General features: G+C 45.5%; 1 protein-coding gene across 4 annotated transcripts in view; it reads left to right on the top strand.

The window, feature by feature from the left end:
• The window catches only part of LOC124613439 (leupaxin), a 482,569-nt gene that overhangs the window by 220,656 nt on the left and 238,690 nt on the right, over positions 1-23,223 (top strand). Inside the window, exon 1 of one of the 4 annotated variants that reach the window (XM_047142144.1) lies at positions 13,805-14,294. The exons of 2 other annotated variants lie outside the window; for them this stretch is intronic. In XM_047142144.1, the coding sequence (XP_046998100.1) occupies positions 14,180-14,294 (115 nt within the window). In that variant the 5' untranslated portion in view covers positions 13,805-14,179. Of the gene's footprint in view, positions 1-13,804; positions 14,295-23,223 lie in introns of those variants that run through there. One more of the 4 variants, XM_047142173.1, reaches the window with a different exon arrangement.

Raw genomic sequence — 23,223 nt, 5'->3', positions numbered from 1 at the left:
CAGGTCTTATTACATTCGACGCCCCATTCGCGACCTGCGCGCCGGATGGAGATGAAATGATGACGAAGCCAACACAACACCCAGTCCCTGAGCGGAGAAAATCCCCGACCCAGCCGGGAATCCAACCCGGGCCCCTTAGGACAGCAGTCCGTCACGCTGACCATTCAGCTATCGGGGCGGACTGTAAATGAAGAGAGAGTGGACAAATGTGATCAGCGACACGAGAGGCTCCCCCCTGCACAAGAAAAAGGCCAATTTTTTCAAAGGAAAAACATTCCCTTAGAAACGGTGCGTGCATGAGTATGGAACAGCATCCACCGTTTATTGGTACCGGTGATTAATAGCCCATAGGTAATCCGCCATACGTGTCGTTATGGTAATACACTCTGTAATTCGTAGGTGGCTCTACGTGTATAGACAAGGGCACGCTGAATCGAAAAGGTTGAGAACCACGGACCAGAGAGAACCACAGACCAGAGATCTGCTATACAACCTGTCAGTTGCCGGTGCGTATTGTAGTTGTAGATGGAGATGATCAAAGGATTGTCACTGGGTAGGACGACTTGAAGAAAAATCGTCGATCACAGTTTTTGTCCTGAGAGAATGGTTTATCCAAGGATTACACTTCCCGCAATCGCCTGAAATATTTATGCGGATGCACAAGAAAATATGACAGCACTAATTTGGAGAACATGAAAGCTACAACAGTGTAAACATTCTCTGTCGGTTCTTATCCGTCTTTAACTCTACCACCGTCCGCCCACTTATCCAAGACATAACCATTTTTTCCCCACATGGCGCCTGCATAAATTTCGTACTAATGGCTATTTAGCCTCCGTAGATGACTCCAAGTCTACGTCGTCCCAACACTTGATACACAGTGGGTGTGTCTCTCTTTTTAATCCTTCCGAACTGCCATTATCACCGTCGAGATAACCTTCCGACAGTGAAGGAAAGAGCTCTACTTCAGTTCCGTGAACTAAAGAACTGACGCTGACCGTGTTGAAAGAATTGCTATGCCGTAGGCCTGAAACGTTGGTAATAACATTGCCACGGCATTAGAATCCACGGTACAGTTGTATCACAGCCGAAAGAGATTTTTAGTACGAAAATGAATGAATTGTTTGTGCCGTTTGTTTCTGTAATTATATTAAAGTTACTCTGCCGGTGGTTGTATTGAGCCACCTTTAGATTTATTTTATCCCCTTCTCTCTGTAATGTAGTATCGCTTGACTACGGCCGATTTTTGTAACTCTTTATACCATCAAGACCATTGTAAATATTTTGGTGTAGTGAAATACGTAGCTTAATGACACAAAAATATCCGTTAATAGTGCACGGAATATGTTCAAAATCTTGGTGGATTTGATACATTTACTAAAAGGAAATCAGATAACAATGTCTTGCAGGTTAGGCTAGGTTACATATTAGGAAGTAATTGTACTGCTAACGAAGGAACAGTGTCGCTCTCATGCAGAGAGACTTATCCACCCACCATAAGCGTCCCTACCTGCTCTCTGCTCTCCATGGTTCCACAGGTATTTGAATAAGCCTCCTGGTGCGCGGAGTTAGAGGCACCATGTCAATGATTGCGCTGTCCCTCCCGCCGGAGGTTCGAGTCCTCCCTCGGGTATGGGTGTGTGTTGTTCTTAGCATAAGTTAGTTTAAGTAATGTGCAAGTCTAGGGGCCGATGACCTCAGTAGTTTGGTCCCTTAGGAATTCACACACATTTGAACATTTTTTTAAGCCTGCTGTTAACTTCTTGATCGCATTTTCCTGTACCAAGCTTGGAAACTGAGTTCGACTTCGTTGTACAAGGAGTTGACGCTGTAAGATCAATGAAAACAGTAGGAGGATAGCCTGGCACGGTCAAAAGCGCCGAGACGATGACCTCGCTGTTTGGTCTCCTGCCGCTAACCACCAACCAACCAGTCAAGAGCGTCCGTACCATGATTTGTAGCGTTGGAGGCGGGGGAAGGGGGGTTATGAAGTTTTTTTAATATTCTGGAAGAGGAATGGTGACTTATAAATAACTATAAAAAAGTTTGAGTTCCGTCTCTGTTCGAAACCCTCGTAATACGGACCCTTAAGTCATTTTCTTGAAAGAAAAACACCTGATTGTGCCCGGAAGGGGGGGGGCGGCGGGAGGGGGGGGGCGGGAGGGGTGTCACGGCCCCCCCTTGCCGGCTTGCCAGAGGTCATTGACATTATCTTAGGATGGACGGTGAAAGTACAACATAAAGGTTTCTGAATAGATGTCAGCAGGAAGAACATGAGTGCGATGGATAGAGGAAGTGGAAGAGGATGGCGAAGAACCGCACTGGAGAAGGCTGAATGGAGAAAATTGTTGAAGAGCGTAAGCCCCCACACGAGGCTGTAAAGGAAATAGGAGAAGCAGCAGCAGCAGCAGAAGAAGAAGAAGAAGAAGAAGAAGTTTAGAAATATTCTTTCACTTCCTAATTATTCAAATACTACGTGCGATTTTATGTAACACCTCTCAAATCATAGTATGGAAGCTTTCACGACCGGATGACATATCTTCTGGTAAACCTTCCGGGATGTAAGGTCGTGGTCCATGAAACTCTTCAGCTCCTAACGTTTCGTCGGCAAGACTCATCGGAGGAGAAACACCCCTCTGAAGATGTCCAGCGCAGCTCTGGACGAAACGTTAGGAGCTGAAGAGTTTCATGGACCACGACCTTACATCCCGGAAGGTCTACCAGAAGATACCTCTCAAATCATTTCTCGAAGGAGGCAACACGTAGAACACTAATTCAATTGAGATACAGACCACAAGAACTGAACAGTAAGTCTTGAGAATCATAGTAGCAGCTGCCGGATGTAAGTCCAGTGTCTGTGGAGAAGGAGCATCTTTGAAAATATTTTGTAAGTATATGAGTTGTTACTTTTAGTTGTTGTAGTTTAAGATATTGCTGTTCTAAAAATTGACGCCGGCCGGAGTGGCCGAGCGGTTGTACGCGCTACAGTCTGGAACCGCGCGACCGGTACGGTCGCAGGTTCGAATCCTGCCTCGGGCATGGATGTGTGTGATGTCCTCAGGTTAGTTAGGTTTAAGTAGTTGTAAGTTCTAGGGGACCGATGACCTCAAAAGTTAAGCCCCATAGCGCTCAGAGCCATTTTTTGATGCAATTTAGAACAATTCTTTGGCGGCGGATCTAGTAACCGTGTGGCGATCGATTTCAGTATGTCATTTTGGATCACGTTTGTAAATAGTTTTTTCTGTTTTATTATTAAACATCCTGTGCAAACGTCATTGACGATGCTGCTGAGGAGCGAAGAATGGTAGGGAATTAACATTTCCAAGCCCGGGTGTTCCGCATTACAGGCACCAGGACGCAGCGAAGAGCTACCAGGCACAAAGTTACGTATAAAATATTGGAAATAGAGGCGCTGTCTACGCCTACACATAGTGGATGTTCAAAATACGGCACGTACCTTTTAATATAGGGCTACCCTGTAGAAAGAAATTTACGGGCGACTGGTAGTGGTTTGTCAGATTGATATTCAAGCTAGCTTATTACACGAAAATAATGTGAATCTTCCTTTTTATCGTTTTATGTATCCCTTCGCACGTCGCTGAAGGACTTTCGTATTCCAGAAGTACGCCCTTGTTCAATTTCGCAGACAGAAGCGCTGATACAGCTATAAAGAGGATGCTGCAATTACGCAGTGTGGAGGCTGTGAGGAGGTGGCAGTGGCGGGGCGGGGCGGTAAGTGTGAGGGACAGGGCGCGCAGGCTGCAGCCGGCTTGTGAGTGGCGCAACGCGTAGTGAGGGCGGGGCGGGGCGCCCCTGCTTATTTTTGCTTTGACGTAACCATCGCGTTTGGAAGCCAACCAAGAAATCCAGGAACCGTGCTTGTCTCACTGGCACTTCATAGCCCGGTGTAGCAATGAAACTGCCTAATACACTACTGGCCATTAAAATTGCTACACCAAGAAGAAATGCAGATGATAAACGGGTATTCATTGGACAAATATATTATACTAGAACTGACATGTGATTACGTTTTCACGCAATTTGGGTGCATAGATCCTGAGAAATCAGTACCCAGAACAACCACCTCTGGCCGTAATAACGGCCTTGATACGCCTGGGCTTTAACAGAGCTTGGATGGCGTGTACAGGTACAGTTGCCCGTGCAGCTTCAACACGATACCACAGTTCATCAAGAGTAGTGACTGGCGTATTGTGACGAGCCAGTTGCTCGGCCACCATTGACCAAACGTTTTCAATTGGTGAGAGATCTGGAGAATGTGCTGGCCAGGGCAGCAGTCGAACATTTTCTGTATCCAGAAAGGCCCGTACACGACCTGCAACATGCGGTCGTGCATTATCCTGCTGAAATGTAGGTTTCGCAGGGATCGAATGAAGGGTAGAGCCACGGGCCGTAACACATCTGAAATGTAACGTCCGCTGTTCGAAGTGCCGTCAATGGGAACAAGAGGTGACCCAGACGTGTAACCAATGGCACCCCATACATTTACGCCGGGTGATACGCCAATATGCCGATGACGCATACACGCTTCCAATGTGCGTTCACCGCTATGTCGCCAAACACGGATGCGACCATCATGATACTGTAAACAGAACCTGGAATCATCCGAAAAAATGACGTTTTGCATTCGTGCACCCAGGTTCGTCGTTGAGTACACCATCGCAGGCGCTCCTGTCTGTGATGCAGCGTCAAGGGTAACCGCGGCCATGGTCTCCGAGTTGATAGTCCATGCCGCTGCAAACGTCGTCGAACTGTTCTTGCAGATGGTTTTTGTCTTGCAAACGCCCCCATCTCTTGACTCGGGGATCGAGACGTGGCTGCACGATCCATTACAGCCATGCGGATAAGATGCCTGTCATCTCGGCTGCTAGTGATACGAGGCCGTTGGTATCCAGCACGGCGTTCTGTATTACCCTACTGAACCCACCGATTCCATATTCTGCTAACAGTCATTGGATCTCGACCAACGAGAGCCATACGATAAACCGCAATCGCGATAGGCTACAATCCGTCCTTTATCAAAGTCGGAAACGTGACGGTACGCATTTCTCCTCCTTAAACGTGGCATCACAACAACCTTTCACCATGCAACGCCGGTCAACTGCTGTTTGTGTATGAGAAATCGGTTGGAAACCTTCCTCATGTCAGCACGTTGTAGGTGTCGCCACCGGCGCCAACCTTGTGTGAATTCTCTGAAATGCTAATCATTTGCATATCACAGCATCTTCTTCCTGTCGGTTAAATTTGACGTCTGTAGCACGTCATCTTCGTGGTATACCAATTTTAATGGCCAGTAGTGTACACTGTCTGACAATAGCACTGAAGGTAGTTAGCGACAAGGTGCAACAGGGACTACTTGGTGAATACATTTTCGAATATTCTGTTTAATATATTCATATTTTATAATTATTTTAGTGGCGATTATATTTTTCGGAATTTGCTTAGAAACTACAACTATGTAAACACATTGTAAGTAAGCAAAACCTCCAGGAGATGTCACGCTTATACGGCTTAGCAGTGCCTCTGAGTTTGAGAACAGCCTCAATTTGGAGAGGAACAGAGTCCAAGAAATTCTTCAGATATTCTATATTCGGCTGGAGCAACTCATTGGTGATTTGATCTCGTGGAACTCCCAAATTGCAAGTATGTTAATTGCTACATTTCGCTCGCCGTTTTAAATAGTCCCAGATATTTTCTATGATATGAAAATCGTGTTATTTAGTGGGCCAGTCGAATACATAGAAAGAAGGATACATAGAAAGAAGGATCCTTTATTATATGATTATATGATAGCGGAACAAACACTGGTAGCAGATACTTCTGTAAAATATCTGGGAGTATGCGTGCGGAAAGATTTAAAGTGGAATGACCATATGAAATTAATTTTTGGTAAGGCGGGTGTCAGGTTGAGATTCATTGGACGAGTCCTTAGAAAATGTAGTCCATCAACAAAGGAGGTGGCTTACAAAACACTCGTTCGACGTATACTTGAGTATTGCTCATCAGTGTGGGATCGGTACCAGGTCGGGTTGACAGAGGAGATAGAGAAGATACAAAGAAGAGCGGCGCGTTTCGTCACAGGGTTATTTGGTAAGCGTGATAGCGTTACGAAGATGTTTAGCAAACTCAAGTGCCAGACTCTGCAAGAGAGGCGCTCTGCATCGCGGTGTAGCTTGCTGTCCAGGTTTCGAGATGGTGCCTTTCTGGATGAGGCATCGAATATATTGCTTCCCCCTACTTATACCTCCCGAGGAGATCACGAATGTAAAATTAGAGAGATTCGAGCACGCACAGAGGCTTTCCGGCAGTCGTTCTTCCCGCGAACAGTACGCGACTGGAACAGGAAAGGGAGGTAATGAAAGTGGCACGTAAAGTGCCCACCGCCACACACCGTTGGGTGGCTTGCGGAGTATAAACGTAGATGTAGATGTAGAATACGATAGGGTGTTCGAATGCTCTTTGAACACTGCTGTTCTCATCTTGAAAGATGAGAGTATCCACAGCACACTAATTACGACGATGAAAAAGAAATTGCAACTTGGTGACTGAGGACGTTGAAATAAACATCATGGTTTATGTTAGTGCTAACCTCTGTGTGTGGGTTCCTCCTAGTCACGGTACGAAACCACCCCTAGAACATCTCTGAAGCATATCCTGCCTGAATTACAGCGACCACACACTGTGGTTTAAACGCTTCGTTGGCCCTTCGCTGCATCGACGCCTTGCATCATTTGAATAGAGGAAAAATCGCTGCTCACCGAACCACACTACATTCCCCCAGTCAGCTACTGTCCATGTTGTTTGGCCCTTTGAACACTTACAGCTTTATATGCCACTGTGAGAAACTGCCTTTTGCGAGGCGCCCGACTCCGTATACCCACTGAATGCAGTTCCCTTCGTGACGTTCGCTCGGGAACCGGTTGAGATGGGCTTGTGTTCACTGACAGCAAGCAATTGCTGCTGGGTTTGAAACCGTTTGCTCTTGCCTCGCTTTCTAGCCCTATCCATTTGGGTCTTCGTACGCCACTGTTCTTATGCTGTGTTATACATGGGTGCAAATGGAGTACCGGTCCATGTAGACACGCGGGCATTCTGCAGTGTTACACCAACACATCGGGCAACTTCATTCACAGTCTGGTGATGGACAGGGACAAACACGAAAACTCCTTGCTATCATTATGTCACGTCTCCGTGTCGACCCATCTTACTGCACTGATTTCGTTCATCCGACTGGGTTATACACACCACTCCGCTTTCATGATTCATGTCAGCGTCGGGCGGCCACGTGGCAGCTTGGCACCAACTCTACACCATTTATGGCACTCCAAAGTGACCAGTGCGCTCTATTAGTGGCGGGGAGCTTAGCATAAAGCGTCCACGGCAAAGAATGTAAAATACAGCTTCAACTTCGACAGCAGAAGAGCCAGTGGCGTTGCCAGACTAGCGAACTCGAGTTGGAGGACATTGCAACGAATAGCAGTAGCACAGTCCGCAAAATTTTTACTTAACGTTGAATAACGGAAATTCTGCCCTACTGTTAAATATGGCATCCTTACTCAGTGTTATGTCGTTACATTCTAATGCTGATGAAAGAAGGAATTATTGGGCTATGCTCGGCATGCAATTACTCACCTCTGCGTCCGAGTGACTATAAAACAAAATATCATACTACCTTCAAGTCACGTTTGTTCGTGATTGGAGTTCGTGTTGTCACTACCATTTTAGCTCCAGATTGATAGCAGAAATTGTAGTTTGTACTTAAATTAGTTCTAATTACATCGTCAATGGAACGTGCAGTCAAGAGAACAGAGAACGAAAGCTGGTAATTGTCCCAGTACAGCAAGCACGAATAACCTTCGTGACACCTGACAGTTGTTTGCAAAACGAGCCTTAAGCATACACGTATATCTCTGTCATTGGTTGGGTATGCTCCATACTGTCTCCCAAACCGACGTCATGGCCTGACTGAACCGCCCTCAGCCAGTCGGACATGTCCGAAAGAACAGATACCATCTTCATATACAGGGTGGTCCATTGATCGTGACGGGACCAAATATCTCACGAAATAAGCGTAAAACGAAAAAACTACAAAGAACGAAACTTCTCTAGCTTGAAGGCGGAAACCAGATGGTGCTATGGTTGACCCGCTAGATGGCGCTGCAATAGGTCAAACGGATATCAACTCCGTTTTTTTTTTTAAATGGGAACCCCCATTTTTTATTACATATTCGTGTAGTATGTAAAGAAATATGAATGTTTTAGTTGGACCACTTTTTTCGCTTTGTGATAGATGGCGCTGTAATAGTCACAAAAAATATGGCTCACAATTTTAGACGAACTGTTGGTAACAGGTAGGTTTTTTAAATTAAAATACAGAACTTAGGTACGTTTGAAAATTTTATTTCGGTTGTTTCAATGTGATACATGTAACTTTGTGAACTTGAAAACGCATGCTGTTACAGCGTGATTACCTGTAAATACCACATTAATGCAATAAATGCTCAGAATGATGCCCGTCAACCTCACTGCATTTGGCAGTACGTGTAACGACATCCCTCTCAACATCGAGTAGTTCGCCTTCCGTAATGTTCGCACATGCCTTGACAATGCGCTGACGCATGTTGTCATTCCTTGTCGGTGGATCACGATGGCAAATATCCTTCAACTTTCCCCACAGAAAGAAATCCGGGGACGTCAGATACGGTGAACGTGCGGGTCTTGGCATGGTGCTTCGACGACCAATCCACCTGTCATGAAATATGCTATTCAATACCGTTTCAACCGCACGAGCTATGTATCGGACATCCATCATGTTGGAAGTACATCGCCATTCTGTCATGCAGTGAAACATCTTGTAGTAACATCGGTAGAACATTACGTAGGAAATCAGCATACATTGCACCATTTAGATTGCCATCGATAAAATGGGGGCCAGTTATCCTTCCTCCCATAATGCCCCACCATACCTTAACCCGCCAAGGTCGCTGATGTTCCACTTGTCGCAGCCATCGTGGATTTTCCGTTGCCCACTAGTGCATATTATGTCGGTTTACGTTACCGCTGTTGGTGAATGACGCTTCGTCGGTAAATAGAACGCGTGCAAAAAATCTGTCATCGTCCCGTAATTTCTCTTGTGCCCAATGGCAGAACTGTAGACGACGTTCAAAATCGCCGCCATGCAATTCCTGGTGCATGGAAATATGGTATGGGTGCAATCGATGTTGATGTTGCATTCTCAACGCTGACGTTTTTGACTTTCCCGATTCCCGCGCAATTTGTCTGCTACTGATGTGCGGATTAGCTGCGTCAGCAGCTAAAACACCTACTTGGACATCATCATTTGTTGCAGGTCGTGGTTGACGTTTCACATGTGGCTGAACACTTCCTGTTCCCTTAAATAACGTAACTATCCGGCGAGCGGTCCGGACACTTGGATGATGTCGTCCAGGATACCGAGCAGCATACGTAGCACACGCCCGTTGCGATTTTGATCACAATAGCCATACATCAACACGATATAGACCTTTTCCGCAATTGGTAAACGGTCCATTTTAACACGGGTAATGTATCAGGAAGCAAATACCATCCGCACTGGCGGAATATTACGTGATACCACGTACTTACACGTTTGTGGCTATTACAGCGCCATCTGTCACAAAGCGAGAAAAGTGGTCCAACTAAAACATTCCTATTTCTTTACTTACTGCACGAATATGTAATAAAAAATGGGGGTTCCTATTTAAAAAAAACACAGTTGATATCCTTTTGACCTATAGCAGCGCCATCTAGCGGGCCAACCATAGCGCCATCTGGTTTCCCCCTTCAAGCTAGACGAGTTTCGTTCTTTGTAGTTTTTTCGTTTGATCCTTATTACGTGAGATATTTGGCCCGGTCACTATCAATGGACCACCCTGTGTATACATTGCTGGCTTTCACCGCCGGTATTTGCATTCCTGTTGATTTTTGTTACACGAGCCTTAGGCCGTAGTCCAAGAACCGTCTCCTAATGGTGTAGACGTTACCAGGTGCTACAAAGGCTATATAGTAGTTTCAGATTACTTCCAGGAGGAACGGTCAGTATGCAGTGATATGACAGGAAAAAAATGTTCAAATGTGTGTGAAATTTTATGGGACAACTGCTAAGGTCATCAGTCCCTAAGCTTATACTACTTAACCTAAATTATCCCAAGGACAAATACACACATCCATGGCAAGGGAGGACTCGAACCTCCGCCGGGACCAGCCGCACAGTCCATGACTGCAGCGCCATAGACCGCTCGGCTAAAAAAAGCTTGATATGGACATACGCCCTATTTCGAACAGTTTTTGATGTAGAGCACATTTAATTTATATCATTATTTATTTTCTGTTACATTGTCAGGTTTACACATATGCTCTAGTTAGTGAACATTACAACACGCATTTCACAAAGTGCCAATTTAAAAAATACGGATTCTTAACATATTGACCTCTAAGCATTATGGCTCAAGTCACATTACACCAGTTGTACAGTTCACAATAAATGTTCGAATGCGCACTCTTGGGAAAACATGTATCACTTGTGAGAGGTGCAAGTTTTCCACAAGTTAAGTTCGACATATTCCGTAATGACGTCAGCAGCGTCTATGATGAGACCAAGCAGGTCATCTCACCTTCTCACATTTCCTTTATACACCTCAGACTTCATACGACCATAGAAACAAAAATCTTATCTTGATGGACAGTTTATTGTACTACCACGACAATGTAGCGATTAGGCTAAATGCAGTCGAGATGTTCCCTCATACTTGTGGTAAAATGTGGAGAGGCTTCGTCATGCTGGAAGCACACTACATTCCGCGTGCCCAAAGTAGCGTTCTCAAGATGTTTAAAACATAAAGTTTAAAAAAAGAATGCAAGTAATTCTGTCCCACCATTCGCTCTTCAAAACTTAGTGGACCTATCAGTATGTTACCGATCATTTCGCACCAAACGTTGATCGTAAAATGAACTTATTGGTTTCCCCTGTAGCGTTTGGATTTTCCTGCAACCAGCGATGATTATTACACTTGTAGTCGATTGCAGCATTCCGTGTAAACGTGAATATTATTAACGGAAGCAAATGACGATTGCCATTTAACCAGGACAAAATTCAAGTCGTGTGGCATTGCCGCAAAGATTGTGGGCACGCTTTATATGAAATAGGTAAAAGTTTTCCACATGTTAAGTTCGGCATACGCTTGTTCGTGGGACATTGACACGTGCAGAAAGTCACCATTTGCTGGTAGTAGGACTACGCTGCATTATTGTTGCTCTTGCGCAGGTTGTTGAACTACGCGTTCAGAAGAAAAATGGGAGCTTGGAAGAAAACCTGTTTCACGCAATGTGCTGAAAACTCTGGTAAACACATTACGTTCAGGAATTCGACATGTCGGGAAGGTCAGACGCTATTCTTCGACAGCAACAGCACCACTGTCGCAGAAGACGTAGACATACACCATAGGTGCATATTCTTCATTAGTGTAGATGTGTTGCCTTGTATCCAGCGCGTTACAAACGCAGGTAACCGACGCTTCTCTCCGATAGACTACACTCTCAAACCCTCCCACTACTTCACTCACAACACGCCATGGACAAACGCACGTTCAGCGATTTAGTTTAATCGCAAAAAGACATCCCGAACTTAACCTCACAGATTTGATTCATGTTGATTCGATGCGTAGGGCACGACCAAGACTTTAACATGTAAACAGGAAGTTGAACTGTTCTTGAGAAATTTAACTGTGAAAATTATAGGCGTGCGTATGCTGTAGACTTTGTAGAGCCGCTAGTGTTTAGGGGATCCGGAGACGAGCAAATAAGCACTTGAGTTTCATATGCACGAGGTCGAATCTTATAGCCGATACTTTAGTTTTCAATCCCACGTAATTCCAACAACTGATTTATTATTAGCATGAAATATGTTGTTTCAATTTCTAATCATTCATTTATTTTCTTCGTAATCTTTAACATGAAAAAACGAGGAAAAGTTCTTTTTTTTCGTAAGGATGTTGTAAATAAAAAAAAGGATACACGAGAACCTTCAATCAAATAAGTGTAGTCATTTTATTTACATTATTGTGACCACATTTTTTGTGAAAAATATAATGTGTAACCTATGCTGCACTGCACGAATCAGGACGATACTGATCGTAGGAACGTGGAAAACAGTAAATATCGCGACATACAGCAGATATAAGGAACGCCGAATCTGTGCAAGTCCATGATTTTTTTTTTTAATTTTGTTTACATTCATAAACGGTTCTCGGTCGTCACACAATTTCAAGGCGTACCACGCACATCGAAGCATAGCAGCAAATATTGATGCAGATAACTCACAAAAAGTAGTTGTACCAGCAGCGAGCCGGCCGTTGTGGCGAGCCGTTCTAGGTGCTTCAGTCTGCAACCGCGCTGCTGCTACGGTCGCAGGTTCGAATCCTGCCTCGGGCATGGATGTGTGTGATGTCACTAGCTTAGTTAGGTTTAAGTAGTTCTAAGTTCTAGGGGACTGATGACCTCAGTGTTAAGCCCCATAGTGCTCACAGCCATTTGAATCATTTGTGAACCAGCAGCGAGATTCGCTCCAGAGTCACGCGCATATGGAACTAAGCGCTGACTGGCTCGGCTGCGGACTCGTTGCATATTACCGACGCATAGAAAGCATCTAAGGGTGCCAAAAATTTTCAAACTCGAATTTCTCGAGAAAGGTTGAAATTGCGTCTTCTTACTTACACATGCTGAAGTCCTAGTCGTTCTGTACACATTCTGTCAATACGACTGAAATCAGCGAGGGGAAGGCCGTACGGACTACTCGTAAGTAGTCGGAAACAACGAGGTAGGTTGGGCTAGAACAAAACGTCAAAGAGGCTGGGCCCGTAGGATACGTACTTGCGCGCCACTAGCTCAAAAACAAATGTATGTTACATTTTTTCTATCTCAGAAATCATTCGGAGTAGGGCTTAGGTCCATATGCAGTTTCAAATGAGCATTTCTGTCATGTCCTTGAATATTGACTATTCCTCCTGGGACAACTTGTATAAACAGTTTGGCTTTCTACACTTCACAGCTTCTGATGATGAAATGTAAGGCACAGAAGCTAGCCTTGAACTACGGCCTAATGCCCGCACAACACAAATCACCAAAAAATGAGCTCACGGTTTTGGGGGTAGGGTTGTTTGGGGGAAGAGACCAAACAGCGAGGTCATCGGTCTCATCGGATTAGGGGAGGACGGGGAAGGAAATCGGCCGTGCCCTTTCAGAGGAACCATCCCGGGATTTGCCTGGAGCGATTTAGGGAAATCACGGAAAAGCTAAATCAGGATGGCCGGATGCGGGATTGAACCGTCGTTCTCCCGAATGCGAGTCCAGTGTGCTAACCATTGCGCCACCTTGTTCGGTCTCACAGTTTTGGGGACTCCCCTAACGAGACACGTCGAGCACAAGAAAGTGAGGCAGTGGTGCCAATCTGCCTTTGAATTTAGGCTATTGAATACTCCCTCTGTGTCTCTCAACCACCCTTCCCTTCGAGAGCGACCAACCACCGCGTGTTTTTTAAAGGTCCGATACGTAGTGGAGCGATCCAGCGGCAGTGCGTTTCAGAACAACCGACTGAGTGGCAGGCAGCAGTGGGAGTTGACCTGGGCGACCGACCGTGTCTGTATACGGCGCTGCCCGTGGGCGACCCGTCTCTGTGGGAGTCACTATATAGCACACGCCTCAACACCTGCGCCTCGTAGAAGCAAGAATCAGCCGCTAGCGCCAGGACCTCCGCGGCTACTGATCGGCGTGTCCCTCGAGCTCTTTAAAGACGCGCGCCAGAGCGAACTGTCAGCGTGCGTATGTGCGCCGAAGGTCGTGCGCCGTCAGAGGGGGAGGGAGGAAGCGGCATTTACCGTGGTCACGGGACGCGGCAGCGTCGGAAATAACGGCGGGGGAGCCGTAGAGCAACAAGCGAGGCGATACAGCGGGGTAGCCCCCGGCTGTAGTGCGGCTATTCTGGGCGGCGCGACTCAGCAGTTGGCACGCGCCGAGACTAGGTTAGCGAAAAACACGGCGCCAAGGTGCTGCGGACCGCCAGCGGGGCCCACCGCAGACAATCCCTAGCGGGCGCGCGAGCGGGCAGCACAGTCCATCAGCGAGCGACATGGCCGCCGCCGTGAGGGGCGCCTCGCCCCGCGGGTACTCCCACGCGACCACCACCACCACGACCACCGTCAAGTCGGCGTTCCGGGACTTCGCCGAGTGGAACAGATACCTGGGTAAGCTGGAGGGCAGTGCGCCTGCGCGCCGCCGCGCCGCTTCCTACTTGTTGCTTCCCCGCTGGCTACTTGTTAGCTCACTCGCGGCATAAGGGGGTCGTTATGGTGCCCTGCCAACACCCGGCTGGCGTCAGCTGCGACTGATGGGGCGCCGCCAGCCGCGGAAAATGGCGCCTGATGTATGGCCAGTGTTGTGACCGGCCCCTCTGTTATGGCTTTATTTTTCTTATGTGAATCACCACTCGTGCACTGCGACCGTGTGTGTAACGTTCAGAGTGGGCGTTTATTAAATACTGATGTAACGTGTCGTAGTAAAGTCACATTTGTTTTATGTAATTGACTCAGCACTTGTTCCAGTGTCTGTTCTAGCATGAATCTGGTGAGGCATTTTAGAAAGAAGGTGAAACTTCTTGGCGCATGTATGCTTCTCTTCAAGAGACCAGTATTCATGCTATTGTCATTTAGTCATTATTATTTCCTTTAAACTTACAACTGAGTTACTTTATCAGATTATCGTGGTGATTTCTTTTCGCAATTTTGATTGGTAAATCATACTGATGTGTAAGTTCGATTATTGTTCCGACACTGAATGACGAAAGACGTCAAACTATTGCACGGGCGTAACCAGAGATGCGTTGGGTCGTAATTTTTGTCCCTAGCGACAGGGTTTCCTAGACAGTGAACTCAAAAATAGAAAGTACAATAGGTCACCATCATGGATAATATGGCTGAGGCCCAGAGTTTCCATCAGTATTAAGTTCGTTCATAAGTTCGTAGCTTTTCTGGTTTGCATATAGATATTCCCTTTGCTGTGGGTTTATTTATCCATTCCCATTTTCTTTGTAGTTCACTGTCGGTGCTATTTGAGTTTACATGTTGTCATTTTGTCATTTGGAGATAGTGACTGGAGCTGTGGACGCTAGGAAATGGAGAGCGAAGTGGAGAAATCTGAACATTTCGGACATGTTCTTCTGTTTGAGTTCTATAGAGGGGTGACAGCAGCGGAGGCAGCCAGAAACATTTGGGCCGTGTTTGGGGATAATGCGATTAGATAGAGCACGGCAACAGAATGGTTTTTTTCGTTTTAAGGAGGATCGTTTTGTTATTAGTGACTGTCCACCTTCAGGAAGACCTTCGGTGTTAGATGAATATCGTTTAAACGCATGAATCGTCCATGATCCACATCAGAATACTCGAGAACTAGCCATATGATGAACTGTGATCCTTCCACCATTGTGAGCCACTTGCATGCTTGGGGCAGTTTTAGAAATTGACTGTATGGGTACCACGTGCTATAAGCGAAAATCACAAAAATTAGCAGGTGGCCATTTTTGCATCTCTGCGTGCTCGTCGTCACTTGGCTCGTGAAGAACACCGTTACTGGTGACGAGATATGGTGTCTTTATGCCAACATCAGGAAAAGAAAAGGATGGATGGGCCAAAAAAGGGCAGCAATTCCCCATACAAAGACCTGCGCACAGCCACGGAAGATAATGTTATGCATCTGGTGGAACAGTGACGATGTGGTGTCCTACGAATTGCATCCCCGAGGCGTAGTCACCACTGTTGACGTTCACTGTAATTTTTTACAGCTGAGACGTCTTGAAGACGCACGCCAAGAACAACGACCAGAAAGACTGCCTGAAGCGATGCTACTCCACGATAACGCCCACCCGTATTCTGCTAGACTGACGAAAAACACTATACAGGAGTTGGGTTTCGTACCCACCTTATTCACCTGGTCTTGCGCCTCCGGATTTTCACCTGTTCCGCTCTCTATCAAACAACCTTCAAAGTACTTCCTTTCTGGATTAAAATACACTCTTAATATGACTCGACTAGCTCCTCGCCTCAAAAGCACATGATTTCTACAGTCCTGGAATCGAAAAAGTTACCCCACCGTTGGCAGACTGTTGTAAATACTGAAGGAGAATATCTATTGATGACGAAAGTCCCAATTACGTGTATCTGTTGTGTTTATTTAACTTACGGAAAAACACTACGAAATTATGCACCAGCCGGCCGCTGTGGCCGAGCGGTTCTAAGCGCTTCAGTCCGGAACCGCACGCCTGCTACGGTCGCCGGTTCGAATCCTGCCTGGGACATGAATATGTGTGATGTCCTTAGGTTAGTTAAGTTTAAGTAGTTCTAACTTCTAGGGGACTGATGGCCTCAGACGTTAAGTTCCATAGTGCTTAGAGCCATTCGAACCATTATGCACCAACCCAACAAATGCAGTGAAAGCTCGCTAACTACCGTATCTGCCTGGATATAGCACCGTTCTAATCCACTGCACTTCGAATAATACAACTTCTGCTACGCCTATTGTGCTTCTGGCGTGACTGCTAATGAATGGTTCGCGTGACCTAAGTCATCTAGGCATATGTTCTTTGTAACGTTACGGCCTCGTTCTCTTGTATCTGAGGATGATGTGCTGTTTCCCGACTCTGTGTCATGTAAAGGAATATTTTTGACCGTAAGCTGACGATTAAGGCGATCAAAACATACGTGGTTGTTGTTCTCCCGATATTAACTATGGCCTTGAGCACCATGGGACTTGACTTTTGAGGTCATGAGTCCCCTAGAACTTAGAACTACGTAAACCTAACTAACCTAAGGACATCACACACATCCATGCCCGAGGTAGGATTCGAACCTGCGACCGTAGCGGTCGCGCGGTTCCAGACTGTAGCGCCTAGAACCGCTCGGCCACTCCGGCCGGCTCCCGATATTAACCGACTTGCTCCCTGTACACCATATTACCATTCTGTATCTTGTATCATTGAAATTACCTACATTTTAGCGTCGATAGTTGTGTGGAACTGGTTACGTCGAAAATTTGTATTATGGTTTCAGCGTGCGGTAGTGTAGTTGTTTAGTTGTATGAGTCGTTCAGGCTGATGAAGCAACCTCTAAACTTTGTAAGGAATATTTTGTAACAGATGTAAATTGGTGCCGGACGAAAATTCCAACTTAGGTCTCTCGCTTATGCCTAGTAATCGTTTTAACCTTGTAGACCATCTGAGCAGCCCTGCAAGACCAATTTATCCTTTCAGTGTTACTGAAGACTTTTTCCCTGTTACCCCCACACACACCGTGGGAGGCCTATTGATTGTAGTGTGCAGAAGCAATAGGGGAAACGAGCAGCGAATTTAACAGTAAGGTAGGGTCGTACTGTAGGCATACCCATGATTTACAGGAGGTGTGGGTTTGAATTCTGGTCTGAAACATATTTTCATTTGTCCTGACATATTTCATTTATCGCAGACAGCAGTTTTTAACGAATTAAACTGATAGTGTTTCATGTCTCTGAGTTCTATGATTTCATTCCAGTGGTTCCGTTCATTTCACGTTAATGATAGTTAATTCAGTCGACTCTTTGTTTCGAGCTGTTGTTGTCAACTGAATCGCATTGTGTTCCGCACCAGAGTTGCGTGGAGGACGGTATACGGAATGAGCCACACGGTTACGATGCATCGATTGTTGTGGGTGCAGTTTCTAGAGATTTTGTATGTTGATCTCAGTTACATCTGTTCTGTAAGTGCCGTGGAACTGATATCGCTGTAACCTGTTAGAAGGAGGCTGAGAGGTGCGGACTTCAGAGTCGTGCAGGGTGCTCTCCTTGCTCCAGTAAAAGGACGACCCAGCCGCTGTCTTAGCGTTGCGCTGCTCGTCGCAATAGGCGCCTCATCACCTGTTTTGGGAGTCCGCTCTCCATTCCAAATCAACAAATGAACACAAAATGAAGGCTCTCACAACCGGATGTCGTAGCTGGTGGAAAAAATAACGGGTTGTATGGCCATCCTGCATGAAACTTTTTCGTTCGTAATAGTTCCATTACAGTTTCGTCCAGAACGATTTTCAGCTCTGGACGAAACGTCCGTCAATCCGAAAAATTTACTGTCAACTTCGATAAATGAAATTAATCTGCATAGTGAAGTGGCGAGAGAGACGCGAATTTAGCACAGAATGTAACGGCCTGTTGACATTTAACATTGTTTCTGCATGTGAATTGCATATCTTCACCAAGAAAAGGAACCAGTTTTCCTTGTCAAGCTGGGAGTTTACTGCGTGTCAAATTCTCTCTCTCTCTCTCTCTCTCTCTCTCTCTCTCTCTCTCTCTCTCTCTCTCTCTCTTCCTGTCTCTGGTCATCGGTCTTTCGAGTGCTACTCTCCCTGTTTTCCTGTCGTGTGCTTTTCACTGCTACATAACTACTACAATCAAATTCGTCTACAGCTTTTTGTAAGTATAGTCTTTGTCTCTATTATCTTTTCCCTCTACCGCTCCTTCCAGCGCCAAGTAAATTATTCCATGATGCCTGGCAGACGTCCCATTAACTTGATCCTTCTCCTTGGTCTTCCATAGACTTCTTTTAACCTCTTCTTTTCAGTACTTTATCACTCCACGTAATTTCTAACGTTCTTAGATAGCGCAACCTGTCAAATGCGTCCAGTTTTTTCCCCCTTAGATCTTCCGACGCTCCCCACTTCACTTCCAAATAATGCTTTATTTAGATGTACACTTTCAGAAATTTCCCTTCTTCATGTCAATGTCTTGACGTCAGTATAGCTTTTTAATGAAGAAGACTTCCTTCGCCTGTGGTGATGTATTTCTGATACCTTCTTTGCGTCGGCCATCCAGTGTAACCTTACTTCCTAGATAGCAGAATTCGTACACTTCTTCCATTACAGTGTCGTTCCCAGTTTTTATGTTAAAAATTCGTCTCTCCCGTTTTAAATGCTCTTCATCACATCACCATATTCTGTGCTAGGGGTGGGTACATTCCTTTCAGTGAGTCTTCTTCCTGAGATACTAGCAGAAGCGGTATAGCATCTGATAACCTTAGGATTGGTATCTGCTCCTCCTGAAAATCGTGAATTATTGAAAAAGAAAGTGGCCTAGCAATTTTAACCTGACAGCACTGTAAAAAGCGACTTACAATTACAAATATAAGTTGAATTCGCAATCAGAATGTTGGCGCTGTGATTCAGCTTTATTAATTTGACGTAATTTTGTGCTACACACACACACACACACACACACACACACACACACACACACACACACAGCAGCGCGCGCGCCTAGAAATGCGCATAAATTCTTAAGCTCTGCAAAAGAAAAATCATCGAGCGACCACGTACTGCAGGTGTTGGACGAGGTTATCCGATCCGCCAGGTATCGATGTACCAGTCAACCTCTGAGAAGTCCACACCTAACACACATATTCCGTTTTGATCTCAGTTTTGCTTATATGTTGTGTTATAAACAGCGTCGTATAACCGTAAATAAACATTACCTCATTGCAGTGTGGTCCAATAAACTAAATCAGCTTCTCTTATAGCCATGACGACGCGGAGACGCAACACCAAAAGGAAACAAAAGCATTTTGTTCTGCACTAACACATCAGAAACCAAGGTTCTTAGGTTGTGAAGAATATGACGTAGAAATTAATGTTTGCATTGCGTGCTTTCGAAGCAGAACTACTACCGAGTACGTAACTCTACCATACTCCGTAACGACACAACGTTCACATTGTGATTCCGTGACGTGCAGGAGAGAAGAGCATATAAGTTCCTTTTGTATTGATGCATCTTTAGCGGCTGCAAGAGTTAAACGCGAACATTTAGTTCAAAAAAATTATGGATTGTTACTTGAAAGTAGCTTCGCAATAGCAACGTCTTCCTCGCTTGTGGCACTACATTTTTGTCGGTGTAAATACTTCGTTGTCAACATTTTATCCAATAGCTGCCGAAGCAGTTTCTTTGTTGACCGAGAGCATATATCTGATTTCTTTCCTTTTAATCCTTACATTTTCCTACTTGCGAGTCTTACACCTTTCTGAAATATCGTAGTACAAACATTTTAATAGCATCCGTTGCCTTGAATTTGGATAGAATTTGATCCGCACACAACATTTCTTTTGCAAAATATCACTGTATTGTTACCACTGATCGCGCAGAAGTTGCTGATTTGATATGTAGCCCGTTAGATGTAGTATTGGAAAGTAAATCAACAATGAAATAACAATACTGAATTACTTAGATTATGGCAAGTGGAAGTTAGCTGTCGCCTCGATATCAACATCTTACATTTGTTTTTTTGACAACGGTAGCGGAGTATTGGGGATGGTGCTGTGGAGAATACTGCGAGCTTCCGTCCTGTCTCTATGCAGTAATACAGCGGCAGTAATAATCTCGTGTGGCTCACTGGCCTGGTGCGAGTCTTTCAATTGGACGCCACTTCGCGATTTGTGTGTCCCTGACGTACCCCAGTTATCCAACCGGGGAAATGGGACCGAGAGTTTAACTTGAAATCCGAACCACGTGTCGTTTCCGGCGACTCCTCGCATCGTTGAGAGGTGTTTGACAGCGGCCTGATCGAAAGATGTTGTTGTGCAAATTTTGGCGAAACAGTTTCCTGGTCGTTAAGCTTTCTGTTCGAAAGAACGAAAATTCATACCTTATAACGATTCAGCCTTTTAAAATGCACAAAATTTTCGCTATGTTCGACGTAAAAATGGTTGAAGGCTGTACCTGCAACAACGGATATTATACGTAAATAAATAATTTTAATAGTCAAAAGCGACGACTATGTCTCTTAAAAGTTTTCTATGACTGTGAACCCCATACAACAAAAATTAATCAGTGTCCAGACAGAAGCCAGGTTATAACAAGCTCGTCCGGCCATAGTGATCAGAAAGAGCCACATAATAGTCGATCGCGGCTTGGGCAGTACTCGGTGTCACCCTTCCCTCAACCAATACTGGATGACTAGGTCAACAGCGGGATCACTGAGGATAGCAATAAAATACGTCGTGGTACAGTGCCCCAATTACATTCAACGAAATCCCGGATGCCATGGCGCACAACAGATAGACAAAGTCTTTCCCTGCGTTTGTTGGGGAAGAAGAGTAGCAAACCTGAATATTTTGCATTTGCTTTTCTGTGAGGTACATGTGTGGAATAGGTGGCTTGGCGGCAAAGAGGGAAAGTGTGAGACTGCAAATTCGAAAGCCCGATGTCAGATGATCCCTCAGTCCAAGGATTTTTTCCTGCTACACTCCACTTCTTTTACCTCTGGCATTGGTCTACCAGTGAAAAAATCCAGGTTACACCTTAGTACTGCATTGATATTGAATTGTAGGTACTCCCTATAACTGGGTTTGCACTCGGTTTAAAGGTTTGATGAAGGCTATAGGACCACGCCCAGTAAAACAATTTCGGTATTCAAACCAGTATTCTGCTTTGTACAGCTTTACGGTTTTTGTTTCAAGAGTAGATGGGGAGTGGTGTTACTAGGGTATAAACCGGCGTGCGTGCTCTGGGAGACAATTGATGCCACGATATTGGAAAGAGGTCAGAGACGTATGGAAGGGTGATTGGACTGTGTTGAACAACAGTTCCATAAGATCTACTTCTCCCTAGTGCAGAGACCATTCTTCCTCGTTTTCGGCTTGCACACGAGGCCGCTTTCGTCGTCCCAGTTGGGCCAACTCATCGAAAGTGTAAAAAGTCTATTTTGCGTTTGTTGTTTTCTGTTACGGCTTTCCATAATCGGTAAAGAAAGGACAACGGAATGGCGTTATTGTTGCAAGAAATGCGACTTTGGATTGTGTGCTATGATGTTTCGAACTACCTCATAAAAAAGTATATAAATGTGTATCTTTTACGTTATTGCAAAGTATTGTTGATGTCAGTAAATGAATAAACGAGCTTGATTGCATTAGCTTAGAAGCTTAAAGTTCTTTCACCTCAAAGAGACCGTAGACGTTAGTATTTGGCACAAATTTCAACTTGATACCTCTACTTGTTCCTAAGAGATATGAGTCTTAATAGACGGATAGACAGACGGCCTACAAAATTATCCTATAAGGGCTCCGTTTTTACCGGTTGAGATACGGAACCCAAAAAATAGGGAGATGTCGGGAATGGGGGGGGGGGGGGGGCGGTATACTCGTCGATACTCGTTGATTGCCCTGGCCGCCACTTACTCTGCTTACGCCACTGCACATACACTCACCTTCGTCCGATCCTTGATTTTATTTACCCGGCCTGTTACACTGAAGAGCCAAAGAAACTGGTATAATTGCCTCATGTCGTGTAGGGCCCCCGCGAGCACCCGGAAGTGCCGCAACAGGACGTGTCATGGACATGACTAATGTCTGAAGTAGTGCTGATGGAAATTGACACCATGAACCCTGCAGGGGTATCCATAAATTCGTAAGTGTGCGAATGGGTGGAGATTTGATCTGACCAGCAAGTTGCAACACATTCCAGATACGCTCAATAATGTTGGTGTTTGGTGGCCAGCGTGATGTTTAAACTCAGAAGAGTGTTCCTGGGGCCACTGTGTAGCTATTCTGGACGTGTGGGGTGTCGCATTGTCCTGGTGGAATTGCCCATGTCTGTCGGAATGCACAGTGGGCATGAACGGATGCAGGTGATCAGACATGATGCTTACGTACGTGTCACCTGTCAGGGTCGTATCTAGACGTATCAGGGGTCCAATATCATTCCAACTGCACACGCCCCACACCATTACAGAGGCTCCACTGGCTTCAGCAGCCCGTGGTGACATGCAGGGTCCATGGATTCATGAGGTTGTCTCCATACCTGTACACGTCCATCCGCTCGATAGAATTTGAAACGAGACTCGTCCGACCAAGCAACATGTTTCCAGTCATGAACAGTCCAATGTCGGTGTTGACGTACCCAGGTGAGGCGTAAAGCTTTGTGTCGTGCAGTCATCAAGAATACACGAGTGGGCCTTCGGCTCCGAAAGTCCATATCGATGTCGTTTCCTTGGATGGTTCTGACACTTGTTGATGGCCCAGCATTGAAATCTGCAGCAATTTGCGGAAGGGTTGCACTTCTATCACGATGAACGATTCTCTTCAGTCGTCGTTGGTCCCGTTCTTGCGGGGTCTT

The sequence above is a fragment of the Schistocerca americana genome, chromosome 1 (genome assembly GCF_021461395.2).
Source record: "Schistocerca americana isolate TAMUIC-IGC-003095 chromosome 1, iqSchAmer2.1, whole genome shotgun sequence".
NCBI lineage: Eukaryota > Metazoa > Arthropoda > Insecta > Orthoptera > Acrididae > Schistocerca > Schistocerca americana.
The sequence above is the reverse complement of the archived record's forward strand: the minus strand, read 5'-3'. Positions and strand labels throughout refer to the sequence as shown.